Source organism: Oryctolagus cuniculus, chromosome 6 (assembly GCF_964237555.1).
Source record: "Oryctolagus cuniculus chromosome 6, mOryCun1.1, whole genome shotgun sequence".
Lineage (NCBI taxonomy): Eukaryota > Metazoa > Chordata > Mammalia > Lagomorpha > Leporidae > Oryctolagus > Oryctolagus cuniculus.
Window position 1 is genome coordinate 1,491,598 of NC_091437.1, and position 26,265 is coordinate 1,517,862.

The 26,265-nt window shown below is 44.8% G+C and overlaps 4 protein-coding genes across 4 annotated transcripts; 1 reads left to right on the plus strand and 3 right to left on the minus strand.

Annotated features, from left to right (window-relative positions):
• On the plus strand, nucleotides 1–939 carry LOC138849999 (olfactory receptor 2L13-like). Its single transcript, XM_070075711.1, has one exon. It carries the CDS (start codon nucleotides 1–3, stop codon nucleotides 937–939), a length of 939 nt encoding a protein of 312 aa, XP_069931812.1.
• Nucleotides 940–4,958: 4,019 nt separating this feature from the next.
• LOC127486270 (olfactory receptor 2L8-like) lies at nucleotides 4,959–5,897 on the minus strand. The gene has a single exon (XM_051830050.2). It carries the CDS (start codon nucleotides 5,895–5,897, stop codon nucleotides 4,959–4,961), a length of 939 nt encoding a protein of 312 aa, XP_051686010.2.
• Nucleotides 5,898–12,790: 6,893 nt separating this feature from the next.
• Nucleotides 12,791–13,741, minus strand: LOC127486266 (olfactory receptor 2AK2-like). Its single transcript, XM_051830047.2, has one exon. It carries the CDS (start codon nucleotides 13,739–13,741, stop codon nucleotides 12,791–12,793), a length of 951 nt encoding a protein of 316 aa, XP_051686007.2.
• A 10,769-nt stretch (nucleotides 13,742–24,510) lies between these two features.
• Nucleotides 24,511–25,593, minus strand: LOC127485458 (olfactory receptor 2AJ1-like). Its single transcript, XM_051828496.2, has one exon. The coding sequence runs from the start codon at nucleotides 25,591–25,593 to the stop codon at nucleotides 24,649–24,651; it is 945 nt and encodes a 314-aa protein (XP_051684456.2). The 3' UTR covers nucleotides 24,511–24,648.
• Nucleotides 25,594–26,265: the final 672 nt, after the last annotated feature.

Below are 26,265 nucleotides of genomic sequence, written 5' to 3' on the forward strand. Positions count from 1 at the left end.
ATGGAGAGATGGAACCACACTTCCAGTGACTTCACTTTGTTGGGGCTGTTTCCCCAAAACCCAACCGGTGCCCTGCTCCTGTCACTCATCATCTTGGTGTTCCTTCTCGCAATGGCGGGCAACTCAACCATGATCCACCTAATCCACAGGGACACCCGGCTGCACACGCCCATGTACATCCTGCTCAGCCAGCTCTCGCTCATGGACCTGATGCACATCTCCAGCACTGTGCCCAAGATGGCCTTCAACTTCATCTCTGGACAGAAAGCCATCTCCTTCCTGGGCTGTGGGGTGCAGAGTTTCTTCTTCCTTACCATGGCATGCTCAGAAGGCTTGCTCCTGGCCTCCATGGCCTACGACCGGTGCGTGGCCATCTGCCACCCCCTGCACTACCCAGTGCGCATGAGCAGGCGCCTGTGCATTAAGATGATCCTAGGATCCTGGGCCCTGGGCTCTCTCAACTCCTTGGCACACACAGCCTACGCCCTGCACATTCCTTACTGCAGGTCCAGGGCCATTGACCACTTCTTCTGCGACGTCCCAGCCATGCTGCCTTTGGCCTGCATGGACACCTGGGTGTACGAGTACATGGTCTTTGTGAGCACCAGTCTCTTTCTCCTCCTGCCTTTCCTGGGCATCACTGCTTCCTATGGTAGGGTTCTCTTGGCTGTCTTCCAAATGCGCTCACAACAGGGGAGAACCAAAGCCTTCACCACGTGTTCCACTCATCTAACTGTGGTGACCTGTTACTACGCGCCCTTTGTCTACACCTATCTGCGTCCCAGGAACCTGCGCTCCCCAGCAGAGGACAAGGCCCTGGCTGTCTTCTACACCATCCTCACTCCCATGCTCAACCCCATCATCTATAGCCTCAGGAACAAGGAGGTCCTGGGGGCCATGACCAGAGTGTTCGGGATTTTCCCTTCCCAGAAGCAGTAGTCCTGGCTGCCTACTCCCATCCCCTGTGCCCCTCTCCATGGTGTTTGAACAGACCAGACTGTTGCTTCCCAGCCCAAATATTGCATGAGCCACGTATGCAGTTTATAGCTTCTAGTGTGTTAATGTGACATAATCAACTTTAGAAACAGCTTGTGTTCCTCAAGTTCTGAATGCTACACAATTGGCATCATGTGAACTGACCCAGTGTTATTGGACAGAATGGGGATATCTCTCAGGATTTATCTGAGCTGAAACACTGTCTTCGGATTTTGTGGAGGACCTGTCAGCGGCTCACCTGATCCCACACCCTGTCCACGGTTGGAGTGGAGACAGCTGTTCAGGGGCTCCCTGATCTGACCCACGGTCGTTGTGTTTAATGCAGGAGCAAGTTCATGGAAGCGACTGCTCACTAGCATAAATCCACACATAATTGTTGATTTTCCCTCCCTTGGCTTTTCAGTGGAAGCATGAAATATACCAAGTGGAAATGAAACAGACCTGAAAGACAGTGTGTTCTGGGACACGGTACCGGGACACTCTGTTTGCATTCCTCATGTTTTAGAGTGGTGTACAACTGGCATCCGAATTTAACCAATACTTTTAATTAAATGAAAGTGATTCCTACCTACTCTATATTACTGTTGAATGATAGTTTGTCAAAAATGTCAGGAGAAATACAATCTGCAGTAACACAGAGGTCACAGGTTTGGAGCTCTACCAAGGACAGCTCTCGATCTGCACAGGGAGTAAAGCCTCCAGCAGGACACAGAGATAAATCGAGGGGCCCCTGCAGGACAATCCAAGCGACTACATGGAGTGGAAGAATGGGCTTGGGAATTAGCTTTAGAGGGAGCTGGACCTGCCACTGGTGGCTCATAGAACTGATTGGAGGGAACAGACCATATACTCTTCTCTCATGGCAAAACCAGGTGCCCTCCAGAAAGCATACTGGTGTCCGGGTCTTTGTGGGGATCGCAGGTCCACAGAATTTGAGACATTACCTCTTGTGTTAGCATTAAGCTGGATCACAAGTGTTATCAGTTTTTTAACTGCTGTGCTAAGTGTTTGCCCTCATCGTTTTAAATTATGAATTTTTAATCATGGTTTTAAAAGGTTTTATGTGTTCTAAGATTTAAAATATTTTTCCTGTCTTTTTCAAAATCTTTCAATCACATGACATTTGTACCATGGGCATGAATCAGTTTCATTTAATTAAAATTATTTGTGACTTTAGCATAACACCAAGCAAACACCAACATAGAACCTCGAGAAGAAGCAATTTCACCCGACCCCATCTTTGAAGTCAATTCAAGAAGGACAGAGAGTTCCAGTGATACCATTGCTAAGGGTCTGCAGCCATTCTCACCTTTTGGCTTTGTCCCTCTCTGTCCAGCCACTGGGATGTAAAACCAGCTATAAAGGACAGAGCAGACAGTCTCAGCAGGATGCTTGTCCCCCTCTCCTAGGTTTACCAGTACTCTGATAAACTTGCTTTCTCTGTTTCAGCACCTCGCCCTTGAGTTATGGCTTTTTACACAATGTACACATGTACCTGCACTCAGCAACAAAATCATCCAAACTGACGCGGCACACCTTGTTGTCTGAGGCCACGATGCAATTAGAGAATGAGGGGCAGTCCCGGTAGTGTGGGACATGTGCACGTGCAGTGAGAAGGGACCCGGATGAGACTGATGGCTCTGCTGTTGCCAGACTGGAATTCTTCACTCCATGTCTGAGCATGCACGGGAGCAGTTTAAGGGCAGCATCAGCACACGGCTGCAGTCCAGCTGTGGTGCCTGCACCTGGGCTCCCCAACTGCACACACATGCGCATACACACATCCACATCGGAACAAACAGTTCTGGACACCACGGGTCCCAAGGGAATGGCTGTGGTGAGATCAGTGATGGTGGCAGCAGCAGGTGTAGCAGAGTGGGTGGAAGAGGCACTGGCTGGGATGCAAGAGGGCTCGTGTGGGCAGCAAACTGACTCCTGGTGGAAGGATGACTCTTCTGCCCAGAGCCCATCCCTGTAGTGTTGCTTTAACATTAACTCCCTGATCTGAATGCTAAGGCAGGGCACACCAGGGAGCTTAGATATTCGACTTTCTTCATCAAAAATTAAAATAATAAAAATTAAAAATAACTATTTCATTTATTTTGTAAATTAGAAGAAAATGAAAGTGTGCACATGACCACTGTAGTAAAGCATGGCAGACTCTCAGAGTTCATTGCAAGTCCATGGCTTTAAAATCCACTACATTGCAAACAAATAGCTACAACTTCTGAAATAGAAATAAATTTTTAAAATATTTACAAATTAACAAAAGAAAACTAGGGTGGATTGTTACCTTAGTGGTTAAGACCCATTTAAGAGGCTTGCATTCCACTCAGAGTGCCTGGGTTTGGGTCCCAGCTGTGCTCTGGATTCCAGATCCCTGCTAATGCAAAGCCTGGGGGGCAGCAGGTGGTTGCTCAAGGAGTTGGGCCCCTGCCACCTGCATGGGAAGCCAGGACCGGGTTCTCAGCCCTTGGCTTCAGCCCAGCCCATCATGGATGCTGTGGGCATGTGGGGGGCAGGAGATAGGAACTCCCTCAGAGCCCGTATCCTTTTCAAAAGAAACAATTAAAACTGAAGGTTTCTTAATGGAAAATAATGCTTTTCATATTAAGATCCAGGTGAACTAATTGTTAATGACAAAGAAAATTTTGTAAACTAATTTACCTTGCAATGGAAGATACAGTGATGGAATGCATAAAGGCATCTGAAGCGTGCAACTACTATTTTTTTGTCTGATTTCTCCAAGTCACTCCCAAAGTGAAAAAAATCATTGAAATGGTAGTGATTAAGTTTATATTCAAATGAATTCAAGTTTGCATGCATGAAATTGATTTGTATAAAGTTAGATATCTTAAGAAAAGCTTCATTTTTGAGAATTACCAGCTATAGATGTACTAAAATATTTATTTTGAAATAATTTATCAGGGGCCGGCGCCGTGGCTCAATAGGCTAATCCTCCACCTTGCGGCGCCGGCACACCGGGTTCTAGTCCCGGTCGGGGCGCCGGATTCTGTCCCGGTTGCCCCTCTTCCAGGCCAGCTCTCTGCTATGGCCCGGGAGTGCAGTGGAGGATGGCCCAGGTGCTTGGGCCCTGCACCCCATGGGAGACCAGGAAAAGCACCTGGCTCCTGGCTCCTGCCATCGGATCAGCGTGGTGCGCCGGCTGCAGCGGCGGCCATTGGAGGGTGAACCAACGGCAAAGGAAGACCTTTCTCTCTCTCTCTCTCTCACTGTCCACTCTGCCTGTCAAAAATAAAATAATAAAGATAAATAAATAAATAAATGAAATAATTTATCAGGAATTTATCGCAATGTTTTTGAAGGGGTTGTTGACTAGAGCAGACCAGACTTCGAAGCACTAAGATCCATGACCCCACACAAAGCAAAGCCACGTCCTCTCCCAGCCATGAGAGCATAAGAACTCCAGAATCTTGGCAAACTCTACTGAATTGCGAAAAGGAAAAGTTGCCTACACTGAAGGTAGGAGGAACTGGTCCAGGAAAGCTAAATGACTACAAGGAAAGAAACAATGAATTTAATGATTTCAATTAGATTTAGTCATTCAGAAAACAGCCATCAGTCTGTTTTAGATTTACTAAAAATCAAAATGGAAAATTATCAGAAAAGAAATGGAAGGCAGAAATGATGCTGAATACCCCTTCTGTTAGGCAATTTCTATTATCATTTCTACAGGGCAAGAAATAACCTTCATTGACAACTTAGGAGTATCAGTGGTAAATAAATACATTTGATATCAACAGACAAAAACTCCATGAAGATGAAGGCTAAGTCTGGAGGCAGACACGCATGTATAGGGCTGTTTTGTCCAGGTGAGTGGTATTTTTTTCTCCATGTGGTTGTTAGTCCTTCCACTCTAGGTGGGAAATAACAGCTTCCATACACACACACTTCTGAAAGACTCTGCACTCAGTCCTGGGAACCTCGGACGAGAACCTGGTCTACACGTTCACAGGGCAGATTCTCTGAGTCGCCCTTCTCAAGGCCCCTGTCACTTCCTTGTTCCTGAGGCTGTAGATGATGGGGTTGAGCATGGGGGTGAGGATGGTGTAGAAGACAGCCAGGGCCTTGTCCTCTGCCGGGGAACGAAAGGACTTTGGGCGTAGATAGGTGTAAGCAAAAGGTGCATAGTAGAACGTGACCACGGTGAGGTGGGTGCTGCAGGTCGAGTAGGCCTTCTTCCGCCCTGCCCCTGCGTGCATGCGGGAGACGGCAAGGAGGACCCGGCCGTAGGAGCACACGATGCCGAGGAAAGGCAGCACCAGGAAGAGGGCGGTGCTCACGAACACCGTGTACTCGTAGGCCCAGGTGTCCACGCAGGCCAGGGTCAGCATGGCTGGGACGTCGCAGAAGAAGTGGTCGATGGCCCGGGACCGGCAGTAGGGGATGTGCAGTGCATAGGCAGTGTGAGCACAGGAGTTGAGGGAGCCCATCATCCAGGACGCTGTCACCATCAGTGCACACACTCTCCTGTTCATGCGGACGGCGTAGTGGAGAGGGCAGCAGATGGCCACGTAGCGATCGTAGGCCATGCATGTCAGGAGCAGGGCTTCTGCACCGCCTAAAGTCAAGAAGAAGAAACTCTGAAGGCCACACCCAGTGCAGGAGATAGCCGTGTTCCCAGACAGGAAGTCTGCAGCCATCTTGGGGACGATGGTGGAGCTGTAACTGAGGTCGGTGAGGGCGAGCTGACTGAGGAGGAGATACATGGGGGAGTGGAGACGAGCATCCAGCAGGATGAGCAGGGCCATGCACAGGTTGCCCAGCAGGGCCACGAGGAAAGCGAGAGCAGCCAGGAGGAAGAGGAGCAGCCCAGCCCCTGAGCGGGGGAACAAGCCCAGGAGGATGAAATCAGCGCACGTGTGATTGTGGTGTTCCATGAAGCGTTCGTTCAGGTTTCCCTGGAAGCAGAGTCCACAGTTACACGTGAAGCACTAATCCATTTATAATTCACTGTTTTAGCTGACTTCCTCATTCATGAAATAGTTCAGCTTTTCTATAAAGAACAGAATAGTTTGAAAAAGGCATCCCATTTTCTACCTCATAAATAAACTTTGAGGAAGCAAACGTGCATGACCACAAGACTTTATGGTATTCTGTGAATTTAGAGAATAATATATTTCCAAATGACTTTATTATGATATGGGTATTTTATTTCCCTGCAGATTGAAATGTCATCAATATCACATCTTATACTAGAAGCATATGCATAGAAATTGATGTAAATGAATAAATTATGGACTCGTATCTGAATATATTTTTATAACCCCTAAGAGTGATCTTTCTTCCATGTTTTTATGCCAAGGCTTACCTCAAGTCTGCAGCCACCTATCACTCACATTGAAAAATAAAATCCCTTTCTTGGGTGTTCCTGGCACAACAGGGCAGGGTCAACCTCTCTTAAAATCAGGGGGCATTATTTCACTCATAATTTTAAAAATATATGGTGAATTCTGATTGCCAATTTCTAGATATGTAAAGTTGTTCTCTTCTGTGCCCTCACTGCAGAGCAAAAAGCTACAAAACTCCAGGGAAGAAGCAGGAGTCGCAGCCTCCACAACCACTGCCAAGGATTTGGGCTCTCATACCTTAGCTTCCAACCTCTTCACAGGAACCATAGAAATCCTCATCTGCTAGGACCCAACCCGCCTCAGAACCCAGCTCCATTTAATCAGGGAGTGTCTTTACAGGTTAGCTCCTGAACCTCTTCCTGTTGTACAAACTCAGCCATTCCTACCCAGACTCCAGCTCGGATCTGCTTCTGAACATCACCGCAGCCACACAGGTTATATACGCATTTCCTTGCACAGATCGTTGTGGTTTGGAATGATTTTAGTGCAGATGGCAATCCACCAAAGATACAGGCACCTGTCTTCCCATGCCCTGCACTGACACGGAGGCGCCCACTCCTGGGGACATCATCCACGACCCCGGCCCATCTGAAGGTGACTGTGACTTGCCCAGGGGTCTGTCTCAGGTCTGGACATGGTGCACAGCATCTGCCTCCCAAACTTTATTCTTTCTTTCAGTATTTTGCATGCATTTAAGGCCAAATAAATTCTTTCACATTTTGAAATACCATTAGAGTTCATGAATATTTTAGCACATATCCTCACTCATTTTCATTATTATGTGTAAATGGACGATGTTTTAAGAATGTAGTATAATTTGGCTGGTGCCGTGGCTCAATAGGCTAATCCTCCACCTAGTGGCGCCGGCACACCGGGTTCTAGTCCCGGTCGGGGCACCGGATTCTTCCCCAGTTGCCCCTCTTCCAGGCCAGCTCTCTGCTGTGGCCCGGGAAGGCAGTGGAGGATGGCCCAAGTGCTAGGGCCCTGCACCCCATGGGAGACCAGGAGAAGCACCTGGCTCCTGGCTCCTGCCATCGGATCAGCGCGGTGCGCCGGCCGCAGCGCACCAGCCGTGGCGGCCATTGGAGGGTGAACCAATGGCAAAAAGAAGACCTTTCTCTCTGTCTCTCTCTCTCACTATCCACTCTGCCTGTTTTTTAAAAAAATGAATGTAGTATAATTTGGTGCAGACATTGATCTTATTCACTGTAAAACTAGTCAAAAATTGTCTAGATAATGTCTGTCATTTGCTGTGTTTTCAGTTTTGTTGTTATATCACCCTGGGCATTAAGGAACCAAAAGATACTCTTTAAAGAGTTGTGTAGTAATCTTTGCTTTAGGTTTAAAATGAGTGTCCTGTTTTTTAAAGGGTTTATAAGTATTTGAGTAGCCCATTTTCTTTTTCAATTTTGATGGAAAAAGTATCTATCTATCCACTTATCTTTTATGTTCATCTCAGTCAAATATAATTTTCTTTCCAAGTTCTCTTGTTAAGTTAATTGCTTAATCTACTACTTAATAAATTGTAAATAACAATACTTAATTAATTCTAATAAAACTTCTCTTAACCTCTTTCAAAAAATCCCAACTTTTACGTAATAAATAAAAATGCATTTAGCCTATGCTTCTTTGTACCTCTGCACTTTCAGACTCACAGGATTGGATAGCTGAAGTCATCCTGCTGTCATACGAACAGTCATTTTTCTCGCTGAATTTCTCTGGATATTTTTTTCAGCCCCATGTGTGTCCTCACCTCTCACCCCTGTACTTGACATCTTAGGTTTCCCCACGAAGACTCGCAGCAGCCACTGCTGCAGCACTCTTCAGGTGGAGATGAGTGTGTGTGTGTGTGTGTGTGTGTGTTCCCTCAGGAATGTCCACTGAGAATAAGTCAGTAATAACACAAGACCAAGGTCACGGATTGAGTTCTTCTAATTTCCTTAAATGTTTCCTAGGCATATTAACTGTGAACTCAATGGAGAATTTGATATATTTATTCTGTGTCTTCCAATATATCTCAAAACTGTATGGAGTCATATATTGTAACATTTTAATTCAGTAATTACATGCAGGAATGTGTCTACATATATTAATTTATTTGTCAGCTGTGATTTTATTGGTTAGCCAGTTTAGTACATTAAAGTGAATGTGATAAATTTAATACAAATATATTCCCAGAAATTCTTACAATATTGAGTTGGGGAATAATTAAAGAATTAGGTACTATTCTCATTATGTCAAAAATCACTAGTAAACGATTAAAGTATTTTTTAAGTTTCAAAATAGGTAATAAAAGGATAGCATTAATCACTTTGGGAGATACTAGTTAGAAACTATCAAACATTATACATTTTTTATTACAGATAATGCCCTGAATGGTCTTATATTTTTCCCATGGTTTCCAGTAATTGAATTACTGGTGTGTTTTTCTTGGAGAAGTGCCTATTGGTACAGTTTAACCTTTCTATTCCCTAGCTTTTTTGCTGTGGTAAAACACACATCACATAAGTTTGCACAGTAATTGTGTGTGCTGTTCTATTCCATGACATTAGATGCATACCTCTGTGTGCTGGTCAGCACCATCCCCCTCGCCCTGAACCAGGGCCTCCTGCTGCCCCCGCCCCAGTCCTGCTCCCTGTTCCTCAGTCCGAGCTGTGGGAACCACCTCTTCTGAGCGCTCCTCCACACAAAACAGGACTCATTCACTTGGGAACGTGCTCTCCAGTCTGGCCTGTGTGGCAGCACGCGGCCACAGAATGCTCCACAGCACTGACTCGTCACATGCTCTCCAGTTGTCCTCTGGCACTTGGATCCTGTCCACACTTGGGCTACCGTGGGTCACAGTGCTATGAACTGTGTTTACAGTATGTTTGAGCACTGGCTTTCAAGTCTCATTTACACCCAGAAGTAGAATTTCTGGCCATAGACTAGCTCTGTTTTAACACTTTGAGGACACACCATGCTGTTTTTCACAGTGGCTATCATTTAAAATCCCCATCAACAATGCACAAGGACCCCGATTTGTCCAAGTCCTGTCACCTGTGCCAGCACTCATTGTCTCCTCTTTTTTTTTTTTTTTTTTTTTTTTTTTGATAATAGGTTTCCTAAAGGGATGAGGGTTTATCTCATTGTGGCTTTCATTTGCATTTCCCTAATTGCTCATAAATTGACCATCTTATCATGAACTTGTCCACTGTGTATATTTTTAAAAAGATTTTATTTATTTGAGAGGCAGAGTTACAGACAGTGAGAGACAGAGAGACAGATAAAAAGGTCTTCCATCTGTGGTTCACTCCACAAAGGCTGTGGTGGCCGGAGCTGTGCTGATCCAAAGCCAGGAGTTAGAAGATTCTTCTGGGTCTCCCGTGAGAGTTCAGGGGCCCAAGGACTTGGGCCATCTTCCACTGCTTTCCCAGACCATAGCAGAGAGCTGGTCGGAAGAGGAGCAGCCATGACTAGAACCAGTGCCCATATGGGATGATGGCAATGCAGGCGGAGGATTAACCTGCTGCAGCACAGCGCCAGCCCCACTGTGTATATTCTTTGGAAAAATCTGTAATTAAATCCTCTGCCCATTTAAATCTTTTTGACCATTGTTGGTACTAAGGTAGAGTTACTTATATAGTTTGGATATTTGTATGTTGTCCATATTAATTACAAATATTTTCTCCAATTGCATGTGTCATCTTTTCAATCTGTTGAAAGCGTTCTTTGGCCGGCGCCGCGGCTCACTAGGCTAATCCTCCGCCTAGCGGCGCCGGCACACCGGGTTCTAGTCCCGGTTGGGGCGCCGGATTCTGTCCCGGTTGCCCCTCTTCCAGGCCAGCCCTCTGCTGTGGCCCAGGAGTGCAGTGGAGGATGGCCCAGGTGCTTGGGCCCTGCACCCTATGGGAGACCAGGAAAAGCACCTGGCTCCTGGCTCCTGCCATCGGATCAGCGCGGTGCGCTGGCCGCAGCGCGCCGGCCGCGGCGGCCATTGGAGGGTGAACCAACGGCAAAGGAAGACCTTTCTCTCTGTCTCTCTCTCTCACTGTCCACTCTGCCTGTCAAAAAATAAAAATAAAAAAATAAAAAAATAAAAAAAAAAAGAAAGCGTTCTTTGAGGTACAAACATTTTTAATTTTTATGGATTACAAGTTAACTATTTGTCTTTCATGACCTGTGACTTTGATATAATCCAAGAAATCATTGCTAAAGTCAGTGCAATGAGTATTTTTGACTGTTGCTTTGCAGTTAGTTTTGAAATCAGGGAGGATAAACTGTCCTACTTTAATCATTGTAAACTTGCTTTAATGCTTTGATTGAGATTTAAAATTAATTTCAAGATATCATTTTCTATTTCTGTAAAAAGTAGCATTGGGATTTTTATACAGATTGTATCGAATTTGTAAATGATTTTGAGTAGTGTTGTCATTTGAACAACAGTGAGTGTTCCAATCCATGAACTTAGGATGCCTTTCCATTAATTTATGCATGTAGTGGGCCCCATGCTCCTATTTAGATAACTTTGCCCAGGTGGCTCTGAGACCACAAAGAGTCCCCATCCTGAGATCTGCACGCTCCAGCCATGCGTGTCCTTGCTGGGTCTCAGGGAGAAGGAAGAAGAGGAGGGCAGAGGAGTTCTCACAGGCCGAGTGTGCACCCCGTGCCGACCCACCACACCTCCAGATGGCCTTCAGACACCTGGCAGGGGCAAGCTTGCTACTTCATTTTCATTCTGTGAGTCAAAGTGGAGTGTTTTGAGATTAGATGATTCAATTACTGAGAAACAGTAAACTAATTCATAGTGGTCCCTTTCAGAAAGCAAAGTGTGAATGAAATAAAAGTGAACAGAATCCAAAGACCTGGAAAATCCCAACACAGGCACCAAGCCAGCGACGTCCTCAACACAACACACAGCCGTGGCAGATGAAACCACAGACAATCTTGCAGCACCGGTAAACACCGGCTCCGAGGCATGAAGGGAAGTCTAGACAAATAATCTGCCAGTATTTAACTACAGGGAAAATTCCTGTTGTCTTGGGAAGCCCCAGAAAGTTTAGAAATGTGTTGATTTGGTCTAGTTTTTTATATTTCTAAACATGAACGTTGGCTTCCACATGTACAGAGGAATCATCAAAATCGTTAACAAGGGCGTGTGCTTGCCACAGAACTTGGCTCTGTGTGGCCCCTTGAGCCTAAGGAGCATCAGGAAAAGCCTGCTAGTGTACTTGGCCATGCTAGTGAGGGCACCTGGCATTAACCATGGCAATAGGTGGTGTTGGCATACAGAGCCACACTCTGATGCCACTGGGTCTGCCCCTCCTCTGCCCCACGAGTTCCAGGGGCTCCACTGTTTGAAAAGACAGAGGAGACAGGAAATGATGCCTCTTGCTCTGTCCCAGCGTTCACTGCCCAGAGCTAATCACATGGCTGTTACTAAAATCTCATGGAAATATGGGCAATCCAGTGTCTGTGAAGCCTTGCCTTTGATACAAATGCTTTATATAACACCAAGTCAGTGCAAGTAGTTACTATTAACAAAATGGTATCGAGTATGTAGTTTTCTTTCTTTTTTAAAAAGATTTATTTATGTATTTGAAAGTCAGAGTTACAGAGAGAAAGAGAGAAGGAGAAGCAGAGAGAGAGAGAGAGAGGTCTTCCATCCTCTGGTTCACTCCCCAATTGGCCACAATGGCTGGAGCTGGGCCAATCTGAAGCCAGGAGCTGGGAGCTTCTTCTGGGTCTCCCACATGGGTGCAGGGGCCCAAGGACTTGGGCCATCTTCTGATGCTTTCCCAGGCATAGCAGAGAGCTGGGAGGTCCCCATATGGGATGCCAGCATTGCAGGCGGCTCTTTATCTGCTATGCCACAGTGCCGGCCCCTATAATTTTCTTTTAAAAATTATTTATTTGAGAGGGACAGCTACAGACAGGGAGAGGGAGAGAGAGAGAGGCGCTCCATCTGCTGGTGTACTCCCAAATGACTACAATGGCTGGATCTGGGCCGATCTGAAGCCAGGAGCCTCCTTTGGGTCCTCCATGTAGGCATGGGGGCCCAAGCACCTGGACCATCCTCCCACTGCTCTCCCAGGCCATTAGCAGGGAGCTGGATTGGAAGTGGAGCAGCCAGGACTACAACTGTCACCCATATGGGATGCCAGAGTCATAGGTGGAGGCTTAACCTACTATGCCACAGCATCAGTCCCTTGGTATGTAGTTTTAAAAGGGTTGCAATGAAAGTAAATTTTCTTCTCTCTCTCTCTTTTTTTTTTAATTTTGTGCCTTTGTCCTGAGACAGAGCACACTTTGCTTCCAAGTGAAAAGATGTCACTCAACATGGATGGAGAGGTAGATATGGGTGCGTGGTTAGGTCAAGAAAGGTCACAAAGAAACACCTGGTGGACACCTTCTGTAACCTTGGGATCCCCCACCCCGGCTCTTCACATCTGCGCTTTCATACATGACAAGCACTCCCCTAGGATTCTTCCCAGGGCCCCCATCACATCCCTGTTTCGAAGACTGTAGATCATGGGATTGAGCATGGGAGTCAGAATGGTGTAGAAGACAGATGCTACCTTGTCTTGGCCTGAAGTGTGGGAAGAGATTGGCCTCATATACATGAAAATGATGGCACTGTAATACAGGCTGACCACCATCAAGTGGGACGAGCAGGTGGAGAAAGCTTTCTTCCGGCCCTCGGCAGAAGTCATTTGGATGATGGTGATCAGGATGAGTGAGTAGGAGGCGAGGATGGCTGAGAAAGGGATAAGGAGCAGAACCGTGGTGCTGATCAACACACCCATCTCGTAGGCAGAGGTGTCCTCACAGGAGAGACGCAGGACACCAGGAAGTTCGCAGTAAAAATGATGGATCTCTCTGGGCCCACAGAAGGGGAGTCTCATGGTGTAAACGGTGTGAATCAAGGCATTGACAGCTCCACTCGCCCATGAGCTGGCTGTCACCTGCCTGCAGAGGGCCCAGTTCATGAGGAGCGGGTAGTGAAGAGGTTTGCAGATGGCAATGTATCGGTCGTAGGCCATGAGGCCCAAGAGGAGACACTCAGTTCCACCTAACGCCAACCCCAGGAAGATTTGCGTGCCACAGCCAGCAGCAGAAATGAGCATCCTGTGCAGCAGGTAGTCAGACACCGTCTTGGGGATGATGGCGAGTGTGAAGAGGATGTCGATGAGAGAGAGCTGCCAACAGAACAGGTACATGGGGGTGTGGAGCTGCGGGTCCACCAGGATCAGCAGAATCAGGAGGCCGTTTCCAGTCAGTGTGACAAAGAACATCACAGTGATGAGGGCAAGGAGACAGAAGTGGGCGGGGCTGTACTGCAGCAGGCCCAGGAGCACGAATTCTGTGCCGGTGCAATTCTCCAAACATGGCATCCTTGGGAACGCCACGCAGCTCCAAAAGAAAAAGCACGTCAGTATGGAAACTGTTTTCCAAATCGTATGGGACTGTTTGAAGGCTAACCCTTTAAAACCAGCATTGCTGATACCACAATATTTGGAAAAAGTTGTGACTACAGATTTGACTTGACCAAATGTCGCTTGTCTTGTTTGGATTCATACTCTAAAATGTGAAAGACTGATGTTTAATGTATTTTGAAGATGGGGTTGAATGAAGGGGTCTCTTACTCATGCCCACCAGCACTGTTGGCCATGGCTGCTGGTGGAACACTCCTGATCAGATTGGCTTCCGTGGCTTCACACCTCGGACTCTAGAATAAAGCAGAGCTCTGTTAGCACTGGGCATGGTGACCTCGCTATGGACACATGTGTGGGTAGGCAGAACTGATTCTCCTCCGTGGAGCTGGTGTTTTGTAGATGTTCCTCTGACTTCAGATAATTACAGGTTTCTCTATATCACGAGTGTTTCACACTCAGTTTCTCCACAGATGTCACTCATTCTTTGGGCCATTCACCCCACCTCAAGAACAATCCTGTGGAATTTTACCCTTGGTGATGAAGAAAGGAGGCATGGGCCCCACAAGAGGTGCTCCCATTGGAAGTCCTCCATGTGCTGCAACCTGAGGACAGTTAGAGCCCCACTGCAAAACAAGACAGGCCTTCCTCCAGCATGTCTGGTGCCGCTGCAAAGGCCAGGCTCCTCAGACACACTGCAGCCCCACTGCCCAGGTCGAGCTCTAAACTCCTCCATCTCACATTGCTTTAAGAAACACTCTTAATCCTTCTCTTAGTGGTAAAGCAAAGCTTTACTTTGTGGAAGCCAGAGTTTGACAAAGATGTGTTATCATTTGTCAGCCCACCATTTAGCACAGTAAGGCACACTGCTGTTTCCTAGATAATTTTGCCCACTTTCTGACTTAATGTTGCCCTCTGTTTTCTGGAATTTCATACATTGTAAGTATCACATTATAAATTATGTTCTGATGGTTTGCAAGGTGGGGAGGAGAGTAGTTTGTGTGGAATGCTGAATTAAAAAACATATTTTCATGTTAAATCTTCATCAACAATTTATTCCATGACCTGTGTTTGCTTTTAAATATGGAACACCATACGCTGGATGATTAACACAGACAACCCTCCCTACCAAAAAAGAGAAAGAAAGAGAGAAAGAAAGAAAGAAAGAAAGAAAGAAAGAAAGAAAGAAAGAAAGAAAATAGCAGAGTAAGTTGATGACTATCTATCATCAGGATAAATAGTATAACCAGAAAACAAAAATAAAATAACAGCTATAGGATTTACCAACATCATGCAACATGGCTGATTACCTGGACATCAGAAAAAAATTAGTGAGGTGGTTTTTAGTTCACATCCAACAGGTTTTTCTTCTGGATATTGCTATTTTTAATAAACTAGAATTAAAATAAACCATAGTTCATGTGATGCAAATACTATTTTTATGTTAACATTTCGTGCTACAAATCTCATGTTTGGGATGAATGACAAATCTTGACATAAACATGCCTTTTCTCACATGTCTTTCCATCTGGATCTTCCACCTTTTCCCACTCATTATTTGCCCAAAATCTGCCAGAATCTTCCCAAGGTGTAAGCAAAGCTTCTAGACCCACCGCCAACTGACCACTCCAGTCCCTGTAACACCAACCTTCATATTCTATAGTGGTGTGTCACCATGGTTACAATGGCCCTTGATATGTCTGCTGCCTTGCCCCTTCCATTCCTGTGGGTAATGCCTCACTTATTTCTAAACGTCTTCTCTCTGTAACTAGTATGCACTCCAAACATCAAATTTTTATCCTATTCTTATTTATTCGTTCACAGAAATCAGACATGATTAAATACATAGGTAATTACATGTTTGTGGAGGGAGCTGGAGTGTAGAATCACAAAACATCTGTCTTCCGTTCCCTGTACTTACCAGCTAAGCTTGTGTCTTTGGATGAAATTACGCATTCTGAGCCTCTGCTTTGTTACTAACAAAATTGAGATGATGGACAATCTATTTCATATTTTCCTTACATGAAATATGTGAAAGGGCAATATGCACTTTTAAATTGTTAAGTTTTAAATGAATGAAGCAATACTATTAAATTGCATTTTTCTTAGGGTAACAGGCAAATTGACTAGCTCCAGATCTAACCGAGAAAATTAAATGGTCTTTGTGGTACCGTCACAAAGCACATTCTCAAGAGTGAATGGTGCCTTTTGGCAAACAGGTGACTGAGTAATCGACGTATCTTTCCTTTACAGCCCTTCTCACTCCCAGGAGCCAGAGCCTGTTCACGTTATGGTGTTTACTGTATCAGAGCCATCACTGTCATCCTCCTCCTGTAGCCACTAGAAGAGTGTGAACATGGACGGCCTGTGCTGCAGCACCCAGAAATGTTTCCTCTGCAAGCACCACGAAACGGCAGCCACTGTGTGCACAGAAGATGCTGTCAGCAGAAAGTAGGGTAAACGCTGTGTTTGTAACCCCACTCAGCCCACTGTGGGCTGCTGATTTTATGCAAGTTTATGTTGTGGGCCCTCACGTCACCCCCACCCCAGCACGATGAGATGATCAGGTGATCGGATGATGAGCCCACCCTCAGAAAACAATGTTGACCTCTGAGCTTCTTCAGGGTAGTAGATGGAGCACAGTTAAGGCTGCCAGCATTTGCATTTTTCCTGTTTATCCTCATTATGCACCCCAAATCCTTAGGGCTGGTTATTTGCTTCCTTCCTCCTCTCCCTCTCTCTCCTTCACTTCTCTTTCCTCCCTTCCTCTCCCTTCCTCTCTCTCTCTTTTTCTTCCCTCTCTTCTTCCTTCCTTCCTCCCTCTATCCCTCCCACCCCCCTTCCTTCCTTCTTTCCTTTGTACTTCCCTATCGCTTTGCATTTCATTGGGTCTTTCAAAGTACTAGATTTAATTTCAAAGTTTATATAACCTGGGAATTTTCTTTTAAGTAAAAATATTCATTTTTGTTAACTTAAAATGGAGGTGATACCTCACACAGTATGAAAAAATCCATTCAGAAAACTTGAAATGGTTGATTCATGTGCCCATTGGATTTCTAAGCACTATACTGTGCTTCATATGTTGAATGATGAATGATGAATATGGAAGATAGAATCTAATTAATGTAAGAGTACAACAGAGAAACTGTGGAGTGGCAGTGAGTATTTCAATAGGACTGGATCTCAACAAGGACCTAGAAAGGCAACAAGCAACAAATGCAAAATATATTAGGAGAAGAGAATTTTGTAACAGCTTGCTTTCATAAAAGTGTTTATTTAAAATAGAATAATGTACATTTGGTCGGAGAAATTCAAACAAAGTTTACTTTCTGCAAATGATTGTTTTATGATTCACAATTAGACTTTCATAGCCACCTTAACTTTGAAGCTGATAAGATTCTACTACCTTATCACTACTTGGAGAAAATTGCCCAGTTTTAATGAAGACATAAAAAGACAATACGCTAAATAGAAAACCAGAAACAAGTTTTGATCCCTCACTGACACTGTGGTGATGCAATTAAAATGATGTTCACTGGAGTCCTTGTAGATGCAGCCACACGAGGAAGAATCTTTGTTCACACAACAGAACCATCACACCCGTAAGATCTCAAAAACAGCCCCAAGCCTCTGACGCCCACCCAAGGATGTGTGTCTGAAATTTAAGTGATGAAATCTTCCATAGTTACATATTTTAAATTATGTGTTTAGAAACATCCATTTTATAGCTACTTACTTACCCTCAAGGTGATTAATTGGTGTCTCACAAAGACCAGGAAACCCGCCAGATACACTTAGCACCTTGTACTGGATCACAAATGGAATGCTTAAGCTAAAGAAATAGGTCTTTCAGTAGGAATATTTTCCGGTATAACTGTCTCATGTGTCACCAGGAAATAAATACTAACCAAAGCAATCTAAATCCAAAGGTGTGTGAGTGTGGGGACTTGATTCTTCTGGGGATTGCATCATCTCAGCTCATCTCACGGGGAACCTCTTCACAGTGATTGGAACTCACGAGTGGGGGCAGCCATGGGAAGCTAATTACCTCCCCACCCTCACTCTCCCAAGAGAAAGAATTCTCTTATGTTGTGAGGGCCCACAACATAAACTTGCATAAAATCAGCAGCCCACAGTGGGCTGAGTGGGGTTACAAACACAGCGTTTACCCTACTTTCTGCTGACAGCATCTTCTGTGCACACAGTGGCTGCCGTTTCATGGTGCTTGCAGAGGAAACATTTCTGGGTGCTGCATTAAATAAGATTTGAGTAAATCAAAAGAAACTTGGATATGTTTACAGGCATCCACACAATTATCTGAAAAATCTTTAGATCTCAAGAAGACATTTGTGAGAAATTGGGTGGGGTTTCCTAATTCTCAATGTTATGCTGAAGTTAAATTGATGGAAACATTACATAAAAGTTATCAAGACCATTTAGTTGGATCATTTAAAATGTTATGATAAAACACCAGTAATGGTGGGGTTGGAAACTGGTGTGGTAATTAAGATACTGCATTGGGTTGCCTGCATTCCAAATCAGATTGCTTGAGTTTGAGTAACAGTTCTGCTCCCACGTCCAGCAAACCCTGGCAGGCAGCAGGTGATGGCCCAATATGTTGCCTCCTCCCACTAACGGAGGAGGCCTGGATGGAATTCCTGATGCCCAGTATTGCCTGGCCTGGCCTCATTTATTGTGAGCATTTGAGAGAGAAAAAAAAAAAGGTGGAAGATCTCTCATTCTCTCTTTGTCAGCTGAATAAATTAAACACATTTTTAAGTCAAAAGAGTAAATTTGAAATTGGAATTCGTACCGACTATGGTTCACTCAAAATAATGATGTCTTCAATTAAAATGGTTAAAAAATAGAATAAGTGTTCAATATATTGTTGTTCCTTTAAAATATAATTTATAAGGTCCAGTTATATGTGCCCTGGAGAAGGGCAAAACTCAAAAGTTTAAGTCTGGTTCCTTGTGAATGTGCATTGTTTTTGCACTAATGTAAAGTTGAAAATCATAAGGCCTGTCATCTTTACGCTGAGGACCATATGTTGTACATATAATCAGATTGTGCTGTGTTATCAAGTGACAAGGTGAGAAGTTCAGAAAGAGGACTGGAAAGCAACTTGTTTTATACCTGAACAACAGCTATGAATTCTTTATTAAAGTGACATTTCAGTAGATGCTTCAACTCTGACGTCTTCATGTTAATGATTGAAAGATTGAGGATGGCCAGGAGGTGGCGCCAGCAGGAGGCCGTAGGTCACTGGGAGCGCAGTTCTGGCAGCAGACTGTTTTGAGTGCAAATTCTGCCTAACTGCTTTCTCTCCCTTCCTGGCTCACCAGGCGATTATTTTCCCCCCACACACACCGAGACTGGGCTCCACCAGACACCAGGCGTGGGCTGCCCAGTTCTGAACCACATCCTCCAAATGGGAAGCTGAGATAAAGTTTTCTTTCCTAACAAACTCCTCTCGCGCGTTTTAGTGACGGTAATGAAATGTGGATTCACACGGACAGCCACATTCCACATGGGAGCACTTGAACCCATGCCTGACTCCACTCGTGATTCCAGGTTCCGGTCAATGCAGGGACAGCTCAAACACTTGCGCCCCTGCCACTCACCTGGGATCCTGGGGTTGAGTTTTCCACTCCGGGCTTCAGCCGGACCTGGCCCTGGTTGGGGTGGACATTTGGGGACTGCACAAGCAGAGGGCAGTGCTTGCGCTTGTGCTTTCTCTCTCAAAATATGCAAATACATAAATACATGCATTTTTAAAAGATACGGAATGTCTGAGTGGATTGAAAACCAAGATCCAAGCATATAGTTTCTATCTATAAGACACTAAATTTATTTTTCACTTTTTTAGTTTATTGTGTATAATTCACATATAAAATAAGATACTTTGATATGCATGTATGTAGTGTATATAGCATAATGACTGCTAGAGGTAAACAATGAACAAGTGCTTGTGTTCAAATATGTATCCCTTTTTTGTGAGAGTACCAAATCTTGACAAATATCCAGATTACTCCCTGTTAACATAAGAGTGGGAATAAGAGAGAGAAGAGATGTATAATTTGGGACATGCTCAAGCTGACTTGCCCCAAATGGTAGAGTTAGAAACATACCAGGGGATTCCAATTCAATCCCATCAAGGTGGCATGTACCAATGCCATCTCACTAGTCCAAGTGATCAATTTCAGTTCACAATTGATCATAATGAAAGGACTAAGAGTCAAAGGGAGCACATAAACAAGTCTAGTACCTGCTAACACTAACCGATAGAATAAATAAAGGGGAGAGTGATCCAACATGGGAAGTGAGATACTCAGCAGACTCATAGAATGGCAGATGTCCTAAATAGCACTCTGGCCTCAGAATCAGCCCTAAAGGCATTCGGATCTGGCTGAAAAGCCCATGAGAGTATTTCAGGCATGGAAAGCCAAGACACTCTGGCAAAAGATCTCTGTGAGTGAGATCCCAGTGGAAAGAACAGGTCTTCAAAGAAGGAGGTACCTTTCTCTGAAGGGAGGAGAGAGCCTCCACTTTGACTATGACCTTGTCTAAACAAGATAAGAGTCGGAGAACTCAGAGGGCTTCCATAGCCTTGGAAACTCATGACTGGAGCATAGGGAGATTACTGATGCCATAGACAGGAGTGTCGATTGGTAAAGTCAACAACAGGAGTCACTGTGCACTTACTCCTCATGTAGGATCTCTGTCCTTAATGTGCTGTACATTGAGATTTAATGCTATAACGAGTACTCAAACAATATATTTCACTTTGTGTTTCTATGCGGGTGCAAACTGTTGAAATCTTTACTTAATGCATGCTAAACTGATCCTCTGTAAAAAAAAAAAAAAAAAAAAAAAAAAAAAAGAAATTATCAATTCCCAACTTGACTCTCACTGGGATTAAACATGACAATAGGTCTGATCTGATTTCATCATCATTTAAAAAAAATCATCTATTATTTTTCACTTTATGTTTCTGTGTGGGAGCAAACTGTTGAAATCCTTACTTAATGTATACTAACCTGATCTTCTGTATATTAAGATAATCGAAAATGAATCTTGATGTGAATGGAAGGGGAGAGGGAGTGGGAAAGGGGAGGGTTGTGGGTGGGAGGGACGGTATGGGGGGGAAGCCATTGTAATCCATAAGTCGTACTTTGGAAATTTATATTCATTAAATAAAAGTTAAAAAAATCCAGATTACACTAAAATATGACTAGCTGTTGTCATCATTCTGTGCATTAAGTATCTAGATGTGTTTACCTTTCACAACTGAAGCTTTATACTCTGAGCGACACCTCCCCATCCTCCTCATCTATTGCAATATACTGGAATTTTGTAGATTCCACATGTAAGTGATCACATGTGACTTTCTCTGCATCTAACTTCTCACACATGGCACACCAACCACACAGCTTCCTCTAAGTTGTCACAAACAACTGTGTTGAAGAAATTTCTTCTATTCATTTTGGTGAGGGTTTTTATCATGAAAGTAGGCTGCGCTGTGTTGAATGCCTTTTCTGCATGTATGGAAAGTACCACGTAGCTTTGAATTCATTCTGTTAATGCTGTGGGTCACACTGTTGATTTGTACATGATGAGGCTACCTTGCATTCCAAGAACAGTCGCATTTGGCCTTGGTGTCTGATCACTTTAATGAGTTGTTGAACTTGATTTGCCAGTATTTTATTAAGGGTTTTTACAACTTTGTTTACCTGGCACATTGACCTGTAGTTTTTTTGTGACATCTTTGGGTAGTGCTGGTATCAGGGTGCTGTTAGCCTAACAGAATAAATTTGGAAATATTCCTCCTATTTCTGCTTCTCATAAGAGTTTAAGAAGGACGGTGCGAATTCTCATTTGACTGTTTTTTAGAATCCAAATCTGAAGCCCTCTGTACCTGGACTTTTTCACTCTTGTTAGATGATGTTTAGTTATTACTCCAATACCTTCCTCTGTGTGCCAACTGTCTATTTCTGCTTGATTCAGTCTGGGTAGACTGTACATTTCTAGGAATTTCAGTGTTTCCTTCAGCTGATCTAATTTGCTGATATAGAAGTGTGCACAGTAGCATCTTATAATCATTTTAATTTTGGAGAAATCTATGTTAATGTCTCTCCTGGTTTTTTCTTCTTATTTCACTTCAGTCATCTTTTTTTCTTAGACCAGCTAAGAGCTTTTCAATTTCTCTTCATTTTTGACAAAAGAACCTTGTTCAGATCAACACTTTTTCTAGTATTTTATTCTGTTTAATTTTTTGTTCAGATATTTATTACTTTTATCATTCTGCTAATTTGGTGTTTACTGTTTTCTTCTTTGCAGAATGGGAAAAGCATCAAAGAATGGGCTCCTACCATCCACGTGGGAAACCTGGAGGAGCTCCTTGCTCTTGGCTTCAGCCTGGCCCAGCCCTGGCCATTGCAGCCATCTGGGGAGTGAACCAGAAGATGGAAGAGCTCTCCCTGTCTCTCCCTCTCTCTCTGTAACTCTTACTTTCAGATAAATAAATATTTTTTAAGGATTTATTTTATTTATTTGAAGGACAAAGTTACAGAGAGAGGTAGAGACAGAGAGAGAGGTCTTCCATCCGCTGGTTCACTTCCCAGATAGCCACAATGGCTGGAGCTGTGCTGATCCAAAGGCAGGAACCAGGAGTTTCTTCCAGGTCTCCCATGTGAGTGCAGGGGCCCAAGGACTTGGGCCGTCTTCCACTGCTTTCCCAGGTCTTAGCAGAGAGCTGGATTGGAAGAGGAGCAGCTGGGACTCGAACCGGCGCCCATATGGGATGCCGGTGCTTCATGCCAGGGCTTTAACCCGCTATGCCACAGTGCAGGCCCAATAAATATTTTTTTAAAAAAGAGAAAATGGCAACTACCTATCTGTCTTCGCTGGAGCCAGTCTGAGTGTTTATGTGAGTTACATGACTGATTGAACAGTTTGCTGGAAAAGCTGGCTTAGACAACCTAAATTCAAAGAAATATAGCATTTTGCCAAAATAATTACTTGAGTAACTGTATTATTTTAATGAATTTATTTACATCTGTTGATATATGGAGAAACCTAGCAGTAGGGGAAAGAAAGTGGTTCTGTGGGGAGAAATCACCAAGGTCTGTCTTGGAAGGGACAAGGCCCCTGCTCGCGTGGACCGGCCATCTGAACGCACCCAGGGTGACCTGACTTTTTCTGACTCTAGTTTCCAAGCCCCTGTATTTCTGTATAGGAGGAGAGGCTGGCAGGGAACGTCACATTGCAGAGTGTGAGGGACATTGATTTTCTAATGCACTGCTGATTACATAGTGGAAGGCTCCCTGTGTTTGAGCTACCATTCCTACTCTTGGCCTCGAATTTCTTGCCGCTCTGTGTCAGTCGCTATGTATTTTCTGCCCGAAAGTTTTATGCTCTCCTCAACCTCAGTGGAACTCTTTCTGTGTTCTGTTAGCCTCCTGGCAGTTCCCACTGCTGCTGCTGCTGCATATTCGTCTGGAGCTTGAAGATCTCAGAGTTCTGACTCACAGTGTCCACCTTCCTCAGGTCTGTTCCGCCGAGGCAGGATTTTCTCCTGCTGATGACTGCAATGACTTGGCTCTCAGCTTCACCACCCTGATCAGATCCCAGTCAGGACTCTTGGGAAAGCAAAAAGAGGCTTTAAAAATGGACAGCATACGATGCGCGTGCTTTTAACACCAGTGTCTATAGTGAACTTTCAACTCCTAGAAATAGCTGCGTATGCTATCGTGGCAGAGAATTTTCCCTTCTTCTCCTAGTGCAGCCCACCAGGGACAGGAGGAGGCTGCAGGACAGAAGCAAGCCAGAAAAACCCCGAATCACTGGAAAGTCTTTGCTGCTAGGCAAGAGTCGTTTATTACATGTTCACATACTCCACACCAGCAAACATGATTTCAGGAGATAATTTAATGATGTATTCAATAGTCTCATTTGATTTTCTCAGCGAGGACAAGGGTCGTACCTGTTCTTATTTCCACTCTCACCATCGGAATTCGGCTTCGTCATGAGAGCTTCTTGCTCTGCTGGCTGGGACCAATTCATTTTAATATTTTGGTGCCATATTTCATGCCCAACTACAATATAGTATAATGTCAAATTCACCAAAACTTAGTTAACATCCTTGATGTTTTAAGTTATCCCATTGTTAAAGGCAAAATAATGTTTCATCCATTAAAGCTTTAAACGATCCCTTCACATGTAGTTAAACATTTTGTGATGTTTGTTTAATACATATTTAGCTAATATGCTATAATAAAATTAAATCAAGCATTTGCCACAATAAACTGTGATTTTTTTTTTAGCTTTTGGTATAGTCATTTAATTGAATTCTAAATAGGAACATTTATTTATTTCCTTCATTAAAATATTGGTTGTGGATCAACTGTGCCTGAATGTGTGTGTGTGTGTGTGTGTGTGTGTGTATATATATACATATGAAACAAGATGACTTCAGGATATTCTTAAAAACATGATAATTTTGATTCTAGCAGAAAGTAACTTGATTTCACTGCAATCATGTATACATACATTTTACATGTATGTATGTGTGTGTTTATGTATGTTTCTCACTTTAAAAGGCAGAGATGTCAAAGCAAGCTCAGTGATGAAAAATGGAGACTTCAAGTGGAGTTTATAGCACCTGGGTGATTAGTATCACAGAAGCAAACGCAACTATACTGACCTGAGTTTAAAAACCAAGACACGTCACAACTTAATAACTGTCAGGGTTTGGAAGCATCCACTTCTTTCCACACGTGGGGCGTTCAAAGCTTTTACTTGCTTTCAGGAGAAACCCGCAGTGGACATCCTGCTGCGTTAATAGAGAAATCATGGGAACACAGGGTTCACTTCTCAGGCAGGAAGTGACTTCCAAGCATGGTTTTCATTGCCACCAGAACGTCCTTGTTCCTGAAGCTGTAGATGACAGGGTTGAGTGTGGGGGTGACGATGGTGTAGAAGACGGCCAGGAGCTTGTCCTGGCCGGGGCTGTGGTAGGACCTGGGTCGCATGTAGGTGAAGATGAAGGGCCCGTAGTACATGCCCACCACGACCATGTGGAAGGAGCAGGTGGAGAAGGCCTTCTTCCGTGCCTCTGAGGATCTCATCTGGAGGACGGTGTGAAGAATCCGGCCATACGATGCAGAGATCATGCAGAAAGGAACGAACAAGAAGATGACGCCACTCACGAAGATGCCACGCTCATAGCGCGATGTGTCTGCACAGGACAACTTCAGCATGGCGGGGACCTCGCAGAAGAAGTGGTCAATGGCCCTGGGGCCACAGAAGGGGAAAAGGAGAACGGAAGCCGTGTGAACCGTGGAGTTGAGGAGCCCCACGAGCCAGGCACCCCCAGCCAGGAAAACGGCCGTCTTCTCATTCATCAGCATGGGGTAGCGCAGTGGGTGGCAGATGGCCACGTAGCGGTCACAGGACATGGCCGCCAGGAGGAGGCACTCACCGCCCAGCAGGATGAGGGACAGAAACACCTGCAGCCCACAGCCTGCAAATGAAATGGTCCTGCTGCCCGACAGGAAGTCAGCGATCATCTTGGGGACGATGTTGGAACTGTGCAAGATGTCCATGAGGGACAAGTGGCTGAGCAAGAGGTACATCGGGGTGCGGAGCCGCGGGTCCCTGTGGATGAGCGAGATCATGAGCACGTTTTCTGTCACCGTCAGCACAAAGATGGAGACTAGGAACGGGAAGAAGACCAGGCTGGCCTGGCGGGAGGAGAAGAGCCCCAGCAGAGTGAAGTCGCTCCCCAGACTGTGGTTCTCGCCGCCCTGCATGGGGGCTGCTGCTCCACCTGCGGGAAGACAGGTAAGTGGACAGACAGAAGGCCGGAGCCAGGCCCTGTCAGTTCTGTCATCCCCGTCTGCATAATCAGAGCTGGCTGCTGACGCGCTGTCAGCTGGGGTTGGGGGCATCCACTTGCACACACCGTGCTCGGAGCCTGTGTAATAGTGACGAGGCTCCTGCACTGCATGGGCCCCGGGCTCCTCCCTGAGCCTCCAGACCTCGGCTGCTCAGACCACTCTGGGGCCGGGTGCTCTCCCATGTCCCTCCCACCACGAACCTGCAGTTCCCGAGGCTCCCACCCACAGTGAGGCCCTCATCCTCCTACTGTCCTTCCCTTCCCGTCATACTGAATAGTGAGGACAAAGGTCGTACCTGTTCTTATTTCCACTCTCGCCACCGGAATTCGGCTTGTCATGAGGGCTCCTTGCTCTGCTGGTTGGGACCAAACCACACCCACAACAGTGTTTGCACACAGCAGTTTCTCAGGGATATTTGCTGAACACGTGAATGGAATAAGTGAACTGTGCAACTTGAGTTTTAATGGACTTATCTATTTAAAAACGTCTAAAGAATAAAATGTAGAATTCCTCAGAAATAATAAAGGAATAAAATACAGGATCAGAAACTATTTGTATGTTTGTAATTTGAAACGTCATCAATAT

Excerpts from the sequence above, each read along its gene's own strand:
- LOC127485458 (XM_051828496.2), bottom strand. The coding sequence starts at position 25,593 with ATGCAGGGCGGCGAGAACCACAGTCTGGGGAGCGACTTCACTCTGCTG.
- LOC127486266 (XM_051830047.2), bottom strand. The coding sequence starts at position 13,741 with ATGCCATGTTTGGAGAATTGCACCGGCACAGAATTCGTGCTCCTGGGC.
- LOC138849999 (XM_070075711.1), top strand. The coding sequence starts at position 1 with ATGGAGAGATGGAACCACACTTCCAGTGACTTCACTTTGTTGGGGCTG.
- LOC127486270 (XM_051830050.2), bottom strand. The coding sequence starts at position 5,897 with ATGGAACACCACAATCACACGTGCGCTGATTTCATCCTCCTGGGCTTG.